This window comes from Kogia breviceps, chromosome 14 (assembly GCF_026419965.1).
Source record: "Kogia breviceps isolate mKogBre1 chromosome 14, mKogBre1 haplotype 1, whole genome shotgun sequence".
Lineage (NCBI taxonomy): Eukaryota > Metazoa > Chordata > Mammalia > Artiodactyla > Physeteridae > Kogia > Kogia breviceps.
Window position 1 is genome coordinate 61,679,548 of NC_081323.1, and position 18,964 is coordinate 61,698,511.

The following is an 18,964-nucleotide window of genomic DNA, read 5'->3' on the forward strand; positions in this document are numbered from 1 at the left end:
AGCCAGCCTCTGAATTGGCCCCCATGATCCCAACCTCCTGGTATTTATACCCTTGTACAGTCCCCTCCAACAATGAATCACCGGGGCTGGTCTGCATGACTAATAGGACACATTAGAAGTAATTGTATATCATACCTGATATTAGGTCATAAAAGACACTGTGGGGCTTCCCTGGTGGCGCAGTGGTTGAGAGTCCGCCTGCCGATGCAGGGGACACGGATTCATGCCCCGGTCCGGGAAGATCCCACATGCCGCCGAGCAGCTGGGTCCGTGAGCCATGGCCGCTGAGCCTGCGCGTCCGGAGCCTGTGCTCCGCAACGGGAGAGGCCACAACAGTGAGAGGCCCGCGTATCACAAAAAAAAAAAAAAAAAAAAAGACACTGTGGCTTCTGTCTTGGTCACTCTCTTTTGCTCTCTCCCTTGCTTTCCCTGGGGGAAACCAGCTGCCATGTTGGGAGCAGCACTATGGAGAGGTCCACATGTCTAAGAAACTGAGGCCTCCAGCCAACAGCCACATGAGAGAGCCCTCTTGGAAGAAGCTCCTCCTGTCCCAGTCAAGCCTTAGTATGATGGCAGCCTCATGAGACCCTGAGACAGAACTACCCAGCTAAGCTGCCCCAGTTACCTGAACTTCAGGCACAGTGTGACATCATAAATGTTTGTTGTCTGAAGCTGCTACCTTTGGGGGAACTTTTTATACAGAAGTAGCTAACGCATACAGTCTCTAATGTTGAAGAGTTTAAACTCTGTATAATCCACATTATGTTTTGTCCGGTGGTCTCAAAGGGCAGAAAGGGCAAGGAGAGTCAGCTTCCTCCAAGAATCCAGGTGATAAAATGAAGGGTTGCAGTCTTACTTGAAGACAGGTGGTGGCGGGGGGAGATCATGAGGGCAGCTACAGTTACACTCACCTCATTTAAACAGGAGACTCGGAGTTATTAACTGAGGGTTAGAAAAAAGCAGAGAGGCCAAGGACTGATTTTTCCAGAAGGTCAGAGCAGAAGTCAGCCAGCAGGAAGGCACTTAGAGCAGGTGGTACCTCGGGGAAGTTGAAGGAGGTAAGAAACCTGTATTCCTCTTTGTCGTCACCCTCACTCTGAGTGAGATGCTTTTTTTTTTTTTTTTTTTGCAGTGGAAGCAGAGAGTAGAATTCACCTATTTAATGTGCTTTAGCTACTAGATTCTGCTCAAAAGTGGGCAGGATCTGAAGTCATCAAATACTGACCCTTAAGTGAGGTTGGGTCTGTAATCTGGCTCTTGGGAGCATCAGTTTCCTTATCTGCAAAACAGAATCCTGTCTTTCCCTGCATTTTTATTTCTGACCATTAAAAAAATTTTTTTAATATTTTTTTTCCTTTTTTTTTTTTTTTTTGCGGTACACGGGCCTCTCACCGCTGTGGCCTCTCCCACCGCGGAGCACAGGCTCCGGACACGCAGGCCCAGCGGCCACGGCTCACAGGCCCAGCTGCTCCGTGGCACGTGGGATCCTCCCAGACCGGGGCACGAACCCGTATCCCCTGCATCGGCAGGCGGACTCCCAACCACTGCGCCACCAGGGAAGCCCTATTTTCCTTATTTTTTTGGCTGCGTCGGTTCTTAGTTGCAGCACATGAGATCTTCGTTGAGGTGCCAGGCTCCAGGGCACGTGGGCTCTGTAGTTTGAAGCACACAGGCTCTCTCGTTGAGGTGTGTGAGCTCAATAGTTGTGGCATATGGGCTTAGTTGCCCAGCGGCATGTGGGATCTTGTTTCCCTGACCAGGGATCAAACCCGCATCCCCTGCATTGGAAGGCGGATTCTTTACCACTGGACCACCAGGGAAGTCCTTTTTTTGACCATTTAAATATGTCTGGAATCAGGATGCATGCATTAAAGGATGCAAATATTAATATGGTATTTATTCCCCACCCCCAAGAGCTATAACTGAACCAGTGTACCTTCAAATGATAGCATCTTATGCAAACTATTATACATAGAATAAACAATAAGGTCCTACTGTATAACACAGGGAACTATATTCAATATTATCCTGTGATAAACTATAATGAAAAAGAATGTGTATATATATATATATATATATATATATATACACATACATGTATAACTGAATCACTTTGCTATACAGCAGAAATTAACACAACGTTGTAAATCAACTATGTGTCAATAAAATAAATTTTTTTAAATGATAGGGCTTCCCTGGTGGCGCAGTGGTTGAGTCCGCCTGCCGATGCAGGGGACACGGGTTCGTGCCCCGGTCCAGGAAGATCCCACATGCCGTGGAGCGGCTGGGCCCGTGAGCCGTGGCCGCTGAGCCTGCGCGTCCGGAGCCTGTACTCTGCAACGGGAGAGACCGCAACAGTGAGAGGCCCGCGTATGGCAAAAAATAAATAAATAAAATGATAGCATTTTAGAAACAAAGAGCCTTACAGGTTATTTAATGAGAGAATTGAATAAAATATTAATTCATTTAACAAACACTGTGGGAGCCTCATTAAACTAGTTTTTCTTCTTTAGAACAGCCTGTGACACTTTAAAAAATATCTGTGTTTGCTGGCAACAAAAGGTTGTTCCAGATGCAGTCTGACTGGTTTCTGCCTCAAGATTTGGAAGTGGCTCCTCCCTAAGGAGCCTGGGTTCTTTGAGCAGCAAAATGCAGGTAAGATGTGGATGTGGAGGGCAAAAAAAGTGCCAAATCTGGACCACCTTTAGTAGCGACAGAGCTTGAAAAAAAGGCCTTTTAGAACACATTTCTGCTTTCTGCCAAAAATCATGACCTGGATCTAATCATGAATAATATCAGACAGACCCAAGTTCAGGTCCTCAAAATAGCAAACCTTTACTCCTCAAAACTGTCCATGACACGAAAGACAGAAAAAGGCTGAGAAAAGTTCAATAACTAACTGCAGGGACTTCTCTGGCGGTCCAGTGGTTAAGACACCATGCTTCCACTGCAGGGGGCGTGGGTTCAATTCCTGGTCAGGGAACTAAGATACCACATGCCACGCAGTGTGGCCAAGAAAAAAAAGAATAACTAAATGCAATGGGTGATCCCAATTGGATCTTGAATTGGGAAAAAAAAAGTTACAATAAAAGACATGGGAATATAGACTGAAGATTAGGTAAGTGTCTCATTTTGAATCATTGTCCTCTGTTTATGTAAGAGAATATCCTGTTCGTAGAATACACATTGAAGGATTCAGGAGGAAGGGAGCATTATATGTACTCTTAAACACTTCATAAAATAAACACACACACAGCAAAGTGTTAACAATAGCTGAATCAAGGTAAAGGACACGTCTCAGTTCTTTGTACCATTCTTGCTACTTTCCTTTAAGTTTGAAATTATTTCAAAGTAAAAAGTTTTTTAAGTCGTTTTAAGGACATTGCTTCCAAACATGATTTTCCAATTTAACATATTTTGTTGATATATTTTACAATTTTTTCATCTGGGGTCTCATCAACCACTAAAATTCCCCATCACCCTGAAAGCAGTAGGTTTTGTAATTGCCGTGCATGTGTATTTATCGTTTGCAGGATAATTCGATATTCAAAATGATGACTAAAATGGAAATTGCGGTTTAAATTGTCCAACAACATAAAATTAAGTTCACAGTCAACTTAATTATAGATGCTTTAAATTGATTTTCAAAATTGCTTAAGAAATAAGGCAGTTTGAGAAATTGGGCCTAGAGCAACAGCACCACATTTATTGAACACCTATTATTTACAAAGCACCATGCCAGATCCAAACGAAGTACAGTGAACCAAATGCACCAAGTCCTGCCCTCATGGACATCACTGGGGTGGGGGGCATGTGGGGGAGGGAAGCAAAGAAGCAAATGGGAAATTTCTTTCTTTTTTTTTTTTTTTCAACATCTTTATTGGAGTATAATTGCTTTACAATGGTGTGTTAGTTTCTGCTGTATCACAAAGTGAGTCAGCTATACATATACATATATCCCCATATCCCCTCCCTCTTGCGTCTCCACCCTCCCTATCCCACCCCTCTAGGTGGACACAAAGCACCGAGATGATCTCCCTGTGCTATGTGGCTGCTTCCCACTAGCTATGTTTTACATTTGGTAGTGCATATATGTCCGTGCCACTCTCTCACTTCGTCCCAGCTTACCCTTCCCCCTCCCCGTGTCCTCAAGTCCATTCTCTACGTCTGCGTCTTTATTCCTGTCCTGCCCCTAGGTTCATCAGAACCATTTTTTTTTAGATTCCATATATATGTGTTAGCATACGGTATTTGTTTTTCTCTTTCTGACTTACTTCACTCTGTATGGTCCATCCACCTCACTACAAATAACTCAGTTTCATTTCTTTTTATGGCTGAGTAATATTCCATTGTGTACATGTGCAAACGGGCAATTTCAACTCGGTCTGAAAGGTGTCATTAATGGGGCAAGCAGAGTCATGATCAAAATATTCAACATGGCATGGCCACTATCCAGTCAGAATGGACAGTGGTACAGGGTGCCCCCAGCTGCCCCTGCTGTTCCAGGTGCTAATCCTTTAGTTATGAGGGCAGGGTATCCACAAGGCTCTTGGCTATTTAGTGACATTTTAGCAAACCCAAGAGGTGGACACAACAGCTGGCCACCAGGCTGGGGTAGACACAGGGGCACTTGGGGCTGAGAGGAAGGGCACCTAGCTCAGAGTAGGGGATGGTTCTTAGTGATGAGGATGAAGATCTAAAGAACATGGGGTTTCTTTTGCAGGCGATGAAAACGTTCTGGAATTAGACAGTAAAGATGGTTGCACAACCTCTGGAATATATCCTAAAGGCCACTGAGTTGTAGCCTTTAAAGGGGTGAATGCTATGGTATATGAATTATTATATCTCAATTAAAAATAAATGAATTTTTTAAAAATATTTTAAGATCAGGGTTAAATTAGGAGTTTGGGATTAACATATACACACTACTATATATAAAATAGATAACTAATAAGGACCTACTGTATAGCACAGGGAACTGTACTCAATATTTTGTAATAACCTGTAAGGGAAAAAATTCTGAAAAAGAATACACATATATATATACACACACACATATACACACACACACATATATATAGTATAACTGAATCACTTTGCTGTACACCTGAAACTAACACAGCATTGTAAACCAACTATACTTCAATGAAAATTTTTTTTTAATTTTTTAAAAAGATAATAGGGATTTGGACACACACACAAAATATTTTAAGATCTAAAGGACAAATTTAGGCAGCAGAGAGTGAAGCATATAAAAGGCCAGGGGATGAGCAGGAACACGGGGTCTCAGGGTAAGTGGGCTAGGATGGCCATGTACAGCCTGACGCCCAAGGCCGGGCTACTGCAGACAGGCCCCTCAATCAGCTTCAAGAGGTTTGCGGAGAAAACTACAGCATTAGAAATTCCAACTCAAAGCTTCTTGCACCGCTGGAAAGCATAGTAGAAATGCTACTGTTGGAGTAATGTTTCTTCCCCACTGTCCTTGAGGGGTGGCGATGGGGGTGCTGCAAACTCAGGTACTTAGAGGGCTGAGCTGGGGTAGGAAATAAGTCAGCTCATTGGGTGAGAGCTGGGGCTCACCCTGAAGGGACAGGTCCACCCTTCCAAATCTAACAGCCATTCACAAGAAGTCAGCAATCAAGAGTAAAGTTAAAAAAAAAAAAAAAAAAAAAGATTTAATTGCATATTACTAAGTGAAAGAAGCCACTCTGAAAAAGCTGCATACTGTATGATTCCAACTGTATGCCATTCTAGAAAAGGCAAAACTATGGCGGCAGTAAAAAGATCAGGGATTAGGGTGGAGGGAGGGAGTGAACAGGTTTTTGGGGGGCGGTGAAACTTTCTGTATGATACTGTGATGGTGGATACATGTCATCATATAAACCTATAGAAGGTACACCACCAAGAGTGAACCCTAATGTAAACTATGGACTTTGGGTGATGGTGACGTGTCAATGTAGGTTCCTCAATTGTAGCAAATGTTTCCTCCGGCAGGGAATGTTGATAATGAGGGAGGCTATTTGTGGAGGGGGGGAGGTATATGAGAAATCTCTGTACCTTCCCCTTGATTTTGCTGTGAACTTAAAACTGTTCCCAAAAAATAAGGTCTAAAGTATTTTTTAATACTTTAAAATATTTTAAAAGATTTAAATATTTTAATTTAATATGTTAAATACTTAAACGTAATATTTAAAAATAATACAGCAAAAAATGTATAGAGGTGAAATTCACATCACATAAAATTAACCATTTTAAAGTGAAGAATTCAGTGGCATTTATTACTTCACACTGTTGTTCCAAAACATTTCCATCATTCCAAACTAAAACCCCATACCAATTGGGCAGTTTCTCCCCATTTTTTCCTCTCCACAGCCCCTGGCAACCACCAATCTGCCTTCTGTTTCTATGGCTCAGCTACTCTGAGCAAGTCAGATTGCTAATGTGACCTATTCCAATATTTAAATATAAATTCACATTCATTTAAAATACCTCCCTGGCCCAAGAGAGTATGTCTGAGGCTTGGAGTCAGTCGGCTGACTGCCCCTTTGCATTTTCTATTCTAACGTATTTTACGATCTAGGGGGGAGATACATCTGTACTGTAATGCCAGAAAAACATAAGGATCCATTAACACGATCTCTGGCTGCTTCTGAGTCATTCTGGAAGCCTCCTTACTCCTGTAATGAGTGAGGAGTGAGTCATTGGCCATGGAACACCCAAGGCTGAGCCCCTTGTGAAGAGAATTTCCTCAGGGCTGGAGTACGGCCAGCCCCAGGCCTTTCCCCTTGGATTCCAACCCGAATTTATTGAGCTGGTTTTTACTGAGGAAACGTCATCGGCATCACTTGCCAGAATATATACCTGAGCCTTGTATCAACACCAAACCCCACTCCAATGAAGGTGAACACACACACACACACACACACACACACACACACTCTCTCTCTCTCTCTCTCTCTCTCTCTCTCTCTCTCTCTCTCTCTCTCTCTATTTAATCCAGAAATAGACAACCTAGAAAAATATGCCAAGTCACTCAGAGCAGAGCAGAATCACGTTGGCAGGAGCCTTTCACACCCATCTCAACACCTACTGAGTCAAATCTTCAGGGATGGAGACCCTGAAATTTTGGCCCTTTGTTTGCTGAGTTCCTGAGGGATGCTGATGAAGTTGAGATCTCCTGGGAATTCACGTCCCACAACCTGCATCTGGAACCCACTGCCTTCAACCATCTCTGTCCAATCTCAGAAGTTCCAGCAGCTGGCAGAATTTGGACAAAGACCAGTTTGAGCCAAGTTCCCATGTGCGTCCCTGGAGTCCAGCCAATCCAGGCCACCAGCATCTTTCACCCTGACCCCTCCACCAGCCCGTAATAGATCTCCCTGCTGCTGTTCTTCCCCTACAGGCCACCTGGCAGTCACGGGCAGCCTTCTCAAGTGTCAATCAGATCATACCTCTCCCCTGCTCAAATCTCTCCAAAGATGGCCAATCAAAGCAGACAAAATTCCAAATTCCCATCAGAATTTTCAAAGTCCCCACATCCTTTCCCTAACAAATCTCCAAATGTCTCCTCCTCCTACTATGCCACTTTCTACACCCTAGCCTGGTTCCAACAATCCCTAGAATATACTCCCACCTCAGGGCCTTTGCACGTGCTGTTTCCTCTGCCAGAAGTCTCCTCCTGTGCATCTTCCCATGCCTGGCTCCTCCTCCAAATTTGGGTCTCAGCCCAAATAATGCACTTCCTCAGGCCTCCTCTGAACCCCCCTAGAATCTAAAGGGGCCTCCAGCCCTGGCCCCCTTTTTCATGGCACTTACCACTCTCTGATGTCACTTTGTTTAGATATTTGCTTACGTGTTCACTGTCTCTCCGTGACAGGAGAAAGTCAGCTCCATGAAGGCAAGGACCAGGCCTGTCTGGTTTTCTCTGTGGCTCTTAGAACAGTGTTTGGCACACAAAGGTCCTTGAAAGGTTTTGTTGACTTAATGAATAAATGAATGAAAGAATAAATCAGTGCTTCTCAAATGGCAGTGATTCAGGGTTCCCCACCAGTAATGTCTGGAAACATTTTTGGTTGTCACAACTAGGGGGCTGCTACTGGAATCTAGTGGGTAGAGGCCAGGATGCTGCTAAACATCCTACAGTGCACAGGACAGGCCCCCACAGCAAAGAATGTCCAGCCCCAAATGTCAATAGCATCAACCCTGGAATAAATGAATGAGTGAGTTAAACACTCCAGGTCCACACAGTCCAGCTGTTCTCCAATACTGAACATCAAGGAACCAACTTCTAACCAAAGTCTTCTTCTGGTCCCAAATGCCTTCCCCAATTGTGTGGGGTTTAGTTTAGAAGAAATCTCCCTTTGGTGACTTTAGTGTTGGTACTGCTTATGCAATCAATTTCATGTTGACAAGAAATATAAATAAGGGGAAGTAAAGCAGCTGGAGGTGTAAGGGGTTAATTTCAAAACATGTAATCCCTCACCCTAATCAAAGAGAACTGAAATCTGTCTAGTTCCTTGATTCTGCAGATTATTTTCCTTGGTAATCATGAACCTTCCTTAAATTTAAACCATCAGCCATTGGTGAGACCTGCTTATGCGTCATTATTTCTATATTTAAAAAATAGATTTTAGAGTGGGAAGAGGGGCAGCGTGACTTGTTACCCAAAGTCACCGGGGACAGGGGTCTGGGCGAGGGGTCCAGAGCCAATCAGACTTATCGAGGCAATCAGACTTCCTAACAACAAAGAAAAACCAAAATTATTCTTATCTGTGTGTTGTAGCACAATGTGTGTGTGTGTGTGTGTGTGTGTGTGTTTGTAGCAATTAGAGATGTGCCTGTGTTGAGTTCTGGGAATAATGGACGGCCACCAAGCTGCATCTGTACCATCACCTGCCCCCTTCCCTCCTTGGCCCCCGCCCCACCAGCTTCTCTTGGGTCAAACACAGAGGTCTCAGACCTCTGAGTTCCCTCAACTGCAAATTTAATTTCTCCAAATCCAAACCCCAGAGAGAGAAAGAGAATAATATAAATCAGGGTTCTCAACCGGGGGCAATTTTGCCCCTAGGGGACTTCACTTGGCAAAGTCTGGAGTCTTCTTTGGTTGTCACGACTATAGAAGGCAGCGTCACTGGCATCTAGTAGGTGAAGTCCAGGGATGCCGCTAAAGTCCTACAATACACAGGACAGCCCCCACAAAGAATTACCCAGCGCCAAGTATCACAGTGCCGAGGGCTGAGAAAGCCTGATCTAAAGAGTGGGCAATTCCACATTCTCACGTACATAGGAAAATATATAGTACTCCTCAGAGGAAGCACACGATTGAAGGCCTGAGAATGCCGTTCCCAGGGCTGAGCGTGTCCCGGAGCATACCTCCCTGCGTGAGCATCTGTGCCCCTAAGCACAGCATAACCTAAGATGCAACTCCAGAGCCGGATCTAAGGGTTCAAATCCCCACCCCACAATTTCACAGCTGTGTGACTTTGGGCCAATCCTTCAACTCTTTCCCTCAATTTCTTTCATCTTGAAATTGATAAAAATCATAGTATCAACTTCATAGGTTTGTAACACAGCTTAAATGAATTTTATGAGTAAAACACTGAGAACGGGGCCTGCGTACAGTAAGTGCTAGGTAAGTAAGTGTTGGCTATTGTTTTTCATTCAATCTAACTTCCCCTAAAAAGCAGGCAACAATTTCATCTGCAGCTCATTTTGAGGAACAGCACTGGTTTCCAACATGGGAAGATGAATGGGCGGTGGGAGACTTCCTGAAAGACAAAATGTTATTCTACTTGACAGGCTAGATGGGGATTTGCCGGGGCCGTTTTTGTTTTTGTTTGTTTTTGTTTTAGGCAAACAAAGAGTTATATTAATTATATATCAATTGATAACAATGACGAAAGAATAAGAATTCAAGTAACATTTGAACACAAAAATCTGACTGTACACCCTTAGAAGGTTTTCTGAGGACTAATGAACTGCAAAGAAATCTTGAGCTTTGCTTGGTAGTCTTATTGTTGATAGCAGCATTGATGTTATTTGGATACCTTTGTATTATAGGATAAAAACAACTGCAAATATATTGTTGTCCCAAATATGGGACAATTTGGACATCAAGAAAGGGAAATTGGGCTTCCCTGGTGGCGCAGCGGTTGAGAGTCCGCCTGCCGAAGCAGGGGACACGGGTTCGTGCCCCGGTCCGGGAGGATCCCACGTGCCGCGGAGCGGCTGGGCCCGTGAGCCGTGGCCGCTGAGCCTGCGCATCCGGAGCCTGTGCTCCGCAGCGGGAGAGGCCACAGCAGTGAGAGGCCCGCGTACCGCAAAAAAAAAAAAAAAAAAAAAAAAGAAAGGGAAATTGATTTTCTTAAGTATGGTAATGGTTTCATAGGCTGTTCCTGTTCCCAGGAGATGTATGCTGAAAAATTTAGAATTAAGTCTCATGTTCTTGGCAGAAAGGAAATGTGTTTATAAGCGAACTGGAGCCAGTATGGCAAAATGTTAACAGTGAATCTGGGGGAGAGGTACGTGGATGTTCATTGTACTATTTTGTTTGACACTACTCAAAATTCAGAGAAAAAAGATCTACTGAGGATCTTTTCACAACTGGCAGGGACTTGCCCTTTTTCTTTTTAGATTCAAGAAGTCCATGGTGAAAAGTCTGGATTCCTGTTCATGCATCTTCACCAGCAGCTGGAGGCATCTCCACCCTTGGTATTTCTGGTGTAAATTACTTGAGCTCTGTGCTTTGAAACCAGTTTAATAAGTCCTTTACTAAGCAGCTCCTGCAGGGCTGCCCTGGCCAGGGAGCCACGAATCTTCAGTCTCTCAGAGACGACAGCTGGAGTTATAAGCTTATAGTTGGGAACTTCTTTACAGAGTTTGTCATACGTTGCTTTGTCGAACAAGACTAGGTTATTGAGCAGCTTGTCCCGAACTTTGCCTTTGGACCACTTCTTTTTTGGCCTTGCCCCCAGATTTGTTCACTGGGTCTTTGTCTTTTTTGGCCGACTTTCTGGCATCTTTCTTCTTCTTGTCATCCTTAGGCGGCATAGCGAAGCCGGGAGACCAACTGCTACCACCTCGCCTCGCTAAGATGTCGGACAAAAAGGAAGTCGCCGGGGCAGTTTTGATTCTATGTGATTTCCGCCTTGGGTCCTGGCCCCACTAACATGTGACTCCCAGTGGCACCTGACACCAGAGAGTGGGATACCCCTCAATTTAATGCCCACTGTGCTGAATGAGGACCAACCACAGAAACGGACCAAGCCCTAACAATAAACCAGCCCTGACAACTGAGACCAAAATCAGATCCAGTAACTCTGCCCGGGGCAAGAGGACGTCATCCTACTTTGGGTGGGAATGCACTGGAAACCACGACCTTTGGGTTCAAATGAATTTTGTGAAGACAGTGCCTTGAAAGCACAAACCACTCTTTCCATATGAGGGACAGTCTCCAGCTCCAGGGACAACCCCAGTGTGATAACTGTTACAACTGAGGACATGCCTCTGCCCCAGCCCTGCCCACAGAGTCAAGACACTGAAGTACACTTATGATAGCAAGTACCATTTATGAAGGACATACAAGGTGTCAGGGGCCCCGCTGGATTCGTTACATACATTCGTCACCCAATTGAGTCCTCTTTACACAACCCTATGACGGAGCTAACATCATTCCCATTTTACAGATGAGAAAATGGGGGATCCGGAGGTGCCCTGATTTGTTCAAGGTCACTGTGAGTGAAGGGTTAACATCAGGACTGCCTGCCTGGGAATGATCTGGGTCTCCCCTGGCAGTGTCCTATGTGCCTGCTCGTGGCGTGGAACTGCCCCTGGGTTGGAGGATCTGTGAGCTGGCAAGCAGGCCTTGGACCTCGGTGAACAGAATCCTAGAAAAGGTTGGCGGGAAACAGAACTGAAGCTTTTACGCCTCAAGGTGACCCACAGTCTCTGGCTCTTGTCCCTGATCGAGGGACAAGGGCTCCCCAACGGAGCCCCCATGGTGACAGAGCAAAAGCAGCCGGGTGTGTGGGTAGCAGCTGAGTCCCTCGATGAGATGAAGATGCTGTGTCTCTGCCTTGTATCCTTCTAGAGAGCCAAGTAAACAGGTGTATATGAAAGCCTGTTTGTGTCTGGTGAGGCTGTGTGCCAGTCTAACCCACAACCGCAGTTAGTTGGCTGGGGAATGGCGGAACCAAGATCCAAACCTGGGTCTGTCTGACCTCGAGTCCAGGCTTCTCCTGCTCCCCAAGGCAGCTGGAAGCCCAGAGTACTCACTAAAAGTTGGTCTGTAACACAGCATGGCTAAAACACAGAGTTACCATTTGGCCAAGCAATTTTGCTTCTAGGTTGATGCCCCAGAGAACTGAAAACATATGTTCATACCTAAACTTGCACATGGATGTTCACAACAGCGTTATTCACAAGAACCAAAAAGCAGAAACAACTCAAATGCCCATCAACTTACGAAGGATAAGAAAAATGTACTCTAGCCCTACAATGAAATATTATTCAGCAGTAAAAAGTAATGAAGTACATGCCAAAACATGGATGAACCTTGAAAACATTATGCTCAGTGAAAAAAGCCAGATAAAAGGCCACATACTGTATGATCCCATTTACATGAAATGTCCAGAATAGGCCAATTCGAAGGAACAGAAAGTAGATTAGTGGTTTCCAGGGGCTGGGGGAGGGGAGAAATGGGAAATGACAGCTTAATGGGTACAGGGCTTCCATCTGGGGTGATCAAAAATTCTGGAACTAGATAGTCATGATGACTGCACAACCTTGTGAACAGACTAAAAACTACACTGAATTGTATATTTTAAAGTGTGAATTTATGATATGTGAATTATATTTCAGTAAAAACATACACTCACGGGCTTCCCTGGTGGCGCAGTGGTTGAGAGTCCGCCTGTCGATGCAGGGCACACGGGTTCGTGCCCCGGTCGGGGAAGATCCCACGTGCCGCGGAGCGGCTGGGCCTGTGAGCCATGGCCGCTGAGCCTGTGCGTTCGGAGCCTGTGCTCCGCAACGGGAGAGGCCACAACAGTGAGAGGCCCGTGTACCGCAAAAAAAAAAAAAAAAGCCATACACTCACACATATGACACCAAAAGCAAAGACAACAAAAGTAAAAAGAGATAAATGGAACTATATAAAATTTAAAAACTTTTGTGCATCAAAGGACACCATCAATGGAGTGGAAAGGCAACCCATGAAATGGGAGAAAATACTTGCAAATCATACATTTCATAAGGGCTTAATATCCAGAATATATAAAGAACTCCTACAACTGAACAACAACAAAAAATCCAATAACCTGATTAAAAACTAGGCAAAGGACTTTGGATAGCCATTTCTCCTAAGATGATACACAAATGGCAAACATGCACATGAAAAGATGCTCAACATCACTAATCACTCGGGAAATGCAATCAAATCCACAATGAGATACCACCTCACATCCATCAAGATGGATACTCTGAAAAAACAGAAAGTAACAATTGTTGGTGAGGATGTGGAGAAACTGGAACCCTGTGCATTGCTTCTGGGATTGTAAAATGGTTCAGTTGTTATGGAAAACAGTATGAAAGTTCCTCAAAAAATTAAAACTAGGGACTTCCCTGGTGGTCAGAGACTCTGCACTCCCACTGCAGGGGGTGTGGTTTCAATCCCTGGTCACAGAACTAGGATACCACATGCCGCGTGGTACAGCCAAAGAGTAAAAAAAAAAAAGAAAGAAAAAAACAAATTAGAACTAGAATTATCATATGACCCAACAGTTCCACTTCTGGGTATATATCAAGAATTGAAAGCAGGGTCTTGAAGAGATAATTGCATATCTATGTTCATTGCTGTACTATTTGAAAGGGCTAAAACATGGAAGCAACCCAAGTGTCCATTAGCAAACGAATCGATGAACAAAGTGTGGTCTATACACACAATGGAATATTTTTCAGTCTTTAAAAGGAAGAAAATTCTGATACGTGATACAACATGATGAATCTTGAGAACATTATGTTAAGTGAAAAAAGCCAGTCACAAAAAGACATATTCTCTATGATTCCATTTACATGAAGCATCTAAAGTTGTCAAGTTTAAAGAGACAGAAAGAAGAATGATGGTTTCCAGGGGCTGAGGGGAGGGAGGACGGAGAGGTGGTGTTTAATGGGGACAGAGGTTCAGATTTGCAAGATGAAAAAGTTCTGGAGATCTGTTTTACAACAACATGAATATATTTAACACTACTGAACACTTAAGAAAATGGTTAAAATGATAAATTTTATGTTGTGGGGATTTTTTTTCCACGATAAGAAAAGGTAAAAAAGTAGCGCACTGGGGAAAAACACACGCAGCATAACCCAACATTTCTTCTACCTGCTATGAAGTCACATCCTTCACTGATTCTGCAAGGTGCTCTCCCCACCACACTGCACTTCACTGACCTGGAACCAGGGACAAGAAGGGAAGGGACCAGGTCTCTAACCCCAGGGCTTAGCTAGCACCTGTACACAGATGCTGGGTAAATATGTACTGAACAAATTGTATAGCCAGCACGTGGTGAGGTCAGGATGGTACAAGTACCCCCATTTTACAGATGGGTCAAGGCTCAACAAGGCAAGGTGAACAATGTCCAAAATCACAAAGCCAGCAAGTGGTAAAGGAAGAAGTGGCCCTGAAATCCCAGACTCCTTTTATAGGGCCCCTTCCATCACTTCACCTCCCTTCAAAGTCAACCTGGAATCCATTTCAACATGGAATTGACAAATAACAATTCTCACCTGATACTAGTGATTCTTGTTTGGATCATGGACCCATTTGACAATGTAATTAAAGTTGGAGTCCTTTTCCTAAAGCAGCACACATGTGAAACTTAGATAATAGTTTACACAGGGTTCCTGAACCCTGTTAAGCCCAGATATAGACCCCAGTTAAGAACCTCCTTTCCATCCTGCTATCTAGGTGACTTCATTTATGCTCAGGATTTAGAGCCATCTCTATACTCTTCTAGAGCATCAGAATCAACTAGAGATGCCCATCCCCTGTGAATCTGGTTACGTAGGTCCAGGCCTGGACCAGAAATCTGCATTAGGCACAGAGGATTCTGGGATGGGTAGCTCTCAAACACACACACAGCCATGAGCTGCTGCCTCCCCGATCTCTGCATGCAGCCCAGATGATGCCCCCAGAGCCCCCAGTCTCTCCTCCATGCTGCCTCTCACACCTGGCCATTAGAACATTCTACCACAGGGCTTCCCTGGTGGCGCAGTGGTTGAGAATCCGCCTGCCGATGCAGGAGACACGGGTTTGTGCCCTGGTCCGGGAAGATCCCACATGCCGCGGAGCAACTAAGCCCGTGAGCCATGGCCGCTAGGCCTGCGCGTCCGGAGCCTGTGCTCCGCAACGGGAGAGGCCACAACAGTGAGAAGCCCGCATACCGCAAAAAAAAAAAAAAAAAAAAAAAAAAAAAAAAAAAAAAAACATTCTACCACAACCCAACGAATATGACTCTGGGCTCAATGTCTTTCCCCCATAAGTGCTCCTTCACCTGGGTCAGTAGGCCAGAGGCCTGGGCATCACCCTTGACTCTTCCTATCCGCAGCCCACATCTTGATCATAACCGAGGCTGGCTGATTCTGCCTCTTCTGTGCCTCTGGGCCCCTCCACTTAGCTCCATCACCCATGCCCGAGCCCTGGCCCAAGCTCCAAGCTTCTGCTTCGCAATTCCTTCCACTATTACAATCCACCGTCTATTGTGTAATTTGGATCATGTCACTGCACTGTGCAAATTCCAACTCTAGAATTGCACTGTCCAATATGGTAGCCACATGTGGCTATTAAAATTAAATAGCCAAATGTCTGTCCCTCAGTCACACTAGCCACATATCAAGTGTTCACCAGCCACAGTGGCTGGTGGCTACCACACCAGACAGCACAGACGTGGTACATTCCCACATGTTCTAGTGGACAGTGCATCTCCAGAACTTCCCTTGTAAGCCCTTCTAGTGCGGCCCCAGCCTCTGCTCAGACTACTCTCCACTAAAGCAGTCTCAGCTAAACTCATGACCTCACCTCTAAACCTTTGCATGTGTTCCCCCCCCCTCGCTCCTCCCCTTCTTAGTTAACTCCTACCCATCCTTCAGGTCTCAGCTTAGCTGTCACTTCCTCCCCTGACCAGCATAAGTGCCCAAGCTTTTGCCAATCACAGCATTTAAAACACTGAATCATAACAGCCATGGGCATGCTTACACCCTACATCCCCACAGCGACAGTTTTCAACCCAGGGCAAGTCTGCCTCCCAGGGAACATTTGGCAGTGTCTGCAGACTCTACTGGGGGTGTGCTACTGGGCATCTGGTCAATAAAGGCCATGGCTTTACTGCTAAATATCCTACAATGCACAGGACAGCCCCTACAGCAAAGAGGTATCTGGCCCCAAATGTCAGCAGTATCGAGGGTGACCATCCCTGCTCTAGACCAGGCGACTCCACAGAGGCAGGGGGTGTGTCCTGTATACTGTATATCCCCAGCCACCAGCCCAGGTGGGCATACAGAAGGAGCTCAATAAAGACTGAACATATAATGCATTTAGATGTTCTAGAAGATTCCCCAGCATTCCAGTTCTCTTATTGTGTCTTTTCTTAAAAACAATCATTGGCCATTATGATAAGCTCAATAATAGCCCCTCAATCCAGGGTCCTAATCCCTGGAAGCTGTGAATGTTACCACATACTGAAAAGGGGCTTTGCAGGTGTGATTAAATTAAGGCTCTTCAGATGGGGAGATTACCCTGGATTATCCAGGTGGGCTGTAAATGTAATCACAAGTAACCCTGTAAGAGGAAAAGGCAGAGGGAGATTTCACACAGAGGAAAAGGCGATATGAAATGGAACAGAGAAAGACTGGAAGATGCTACACTGCTGGCCTTGAGGGGCAGAGGAAGGGGCCTCCAGCCAGCAGCCACCAGAAGCTGGAAAAGGCAAAGCACAGATTTTCCCCTAGAACCTCCAGAAGGAGTGTTGTCCTGCAGACACTTTGGTCTCAGCCCAGTGAAACTGATTTTGGACTTCTAGCCTCCAGAACTGTGAGAGAATAAATCTCTGTTGTTTTAAGCCAACACTATGGCTGGCTGGCTGGAGCTGAAGCAGGGATAAGAATAAAAATTTAAGCCCTTGTCCACCTCTCCAGCCTCCTGCCAACCCCTGTCTTCTCCCCCACTACAGCACTCCCTCCAGACACAGTGGCTTTTCTCTGACCTTCCAAACACAGCCTGGGGCCCTTGAACCTGCTGTTCCTTCTACATGGAAGGCTTCCTGCAGAGTCTCCCATGCATGGCTGGCTGCCTCTCATCATTCAGGTCTCAGCCGAAACATCACCTCCTCAGAGAGGCCCTCCCTGGCTGCACTAAGGCAACTGGCCTCCCCCAATTACTTTCTCTTTCATCATCCCCGGTTGATTTTCTTCCCAACTCTTCTCACACTAATTATCTCGTTAATATCTTTGTTTGCCCGTTCAATGTTAGTCCCCTCCCCCCAAGACTGCAGGCTCCAGGAGGGCAGGACCTTGTCTGATATGTCCAGGGTGTGTCCCTTGCCCCATGCCTGGCACACACCAGGTGCTCAATACATTCTGAATGAATGAATGTGAATGAATGCATTTGCAGCTCTCGGGGATGCTTGCCCAATGCCCAGTCCCAGCATACCTGATCTTGGCTTTCCGAAACGCCAGCTCCTCTTCATTGCCAAAATCCAGGGACACATCCTCAGTATCGTCCACCAGGGCCTGGGGGACACCAAAGGCGGTTGAAAGACCCTTACGCGGTTCACAGGCCCTTTGGCCCCAACCCTCTCTGCTGGCGGGACCCCTCCCCTTCTCCACCTTCAGCCCATTTGGGGTCCAGAGCAGGCCCAAGCCCGAGCTCCCGCATCCCTCCTCCTCCTCCTCCCCGCTTCTCCCAGCGCTCCCGCAGGCTCCTGGCGTCCTCTCCACCACCCTCCCATCCCCAGATCCCCGCGGCCCTACCTGCTTCATCCCTCCCAGAGCCCACAACCCAGCCTCCGGCTCCACCTCTCGCTGCGGAAGGGTTGGGATGCCCGGCGGGCAGCTGCGGCTAGAGGCTCGGTGGGGTCGGAACCTGAGGCCCTCGGTGCAGCCTCGGCTCAGGTCTCCGCTGGGGGCGGGGCGCGCGGGGCCTAGAGCGCAGTCGCGGGCTGGGGAGGTGGGCTCTGCTGCCCGGGCGGGGGCGGGGCTTGGGAGGGTCCCTCGGCCCCGGGTTCGCTGGGGACAGCGCCTAGGAAAGAAAGAGCTGGCGCCCAGTGGAAGGGCGTAGGGCGAAGACAGAGCGGAGGCAGGGAGGGGACGATACGGGCTCAGAGGAGGACTTGGGAACTGAGACCAGTGATCCAGGGAGGAATAGAGTGGGTGGGTCAGTGAATGAGGAGGATGGTCCATAGGTGTCGAATGAGCGAGTGAGAGAGTGAATGAATGAATGTCAGTGTTGGGCAGCCTCTTTCAGGGTTTGGAGAAAGTCAGTGTTTCCCAAAACTCTCGGATCCCGAGAATTCCCTAGGGCCAGTATTAAAAGCAGTTTCCCAGGCCCAACCCTTCAGATTCGTAAGGCCTGGAGTGGAGCCCGGGATTTTGCCTTTGAACAGGCGAATCTGCTGCAGCCACGGCTTGGGTACCACTGCTGCCCACAGTTGCCATCTGCATGCATCGTGGTGCCAGACACATATTGTGCACAAAATAATTTTTATTAGCAGTAATAGTAGTGTTTCTGGATGTAGAGGCCTTCCCAGGAAAGAAGGCTTTGCCACCTGAAACTTTTTCCTGGCCCAGGACAAGGTCACTCCTCTCCTTTCTGCCCTCTCCTCCTCCTGGCCACTTACCCAGGGACAAAGGGCCTAGAGTCTAGATGCCAAGGCCCCTAGTCCTGCCCTTTGCCCTCCTGCCACGGACAATAGTTACC

At 46.2% G+C, this 18,964-nt stretch overlaps 1 protein-coding gene and 1 pseudogene across 6 annotated transcripts in view; both read right to left on the minus strand.

The window, feature by feature from the left end:
- Positions 1-18,413, minus strand: part of TVP23A (trans-golgi network vesicle protein 23 homolog A) — a 40,379-nt gene extending 21,966 nt beyond the window's left edge. For all 6 annotated transcript variants that reach the window (XR_010836641.1, XR_010836642.1, XR_010836643.1 and 3 more), the window contains exons 1-2: positions 18,019-18,413; positions 17,699-17,778 (exon numbers count right to left, since the gene is read on the minus strand). Coding sequence is in view for 1 of the 6 variants with exons in the window: in XM_059036147.2 (XP_058892130.2) it covers positions 17,699-17,778; positions 18,019-18,027 (89 nt within the window). In the remaining 5 variants the exon portion in view is untranslated. The remainder of the gene's footprint in view (positions 1-17,698; positions 17,779-18,018) is intronic.
- LOC131740384 (small ribosomal subunit protein eS25 pseudogene) lies at positions 10,655-11,116 on the minus strand (annotated as a pseudogene).
- Positions 18,414-18,964: the final 551 nt, after the last annotated feature.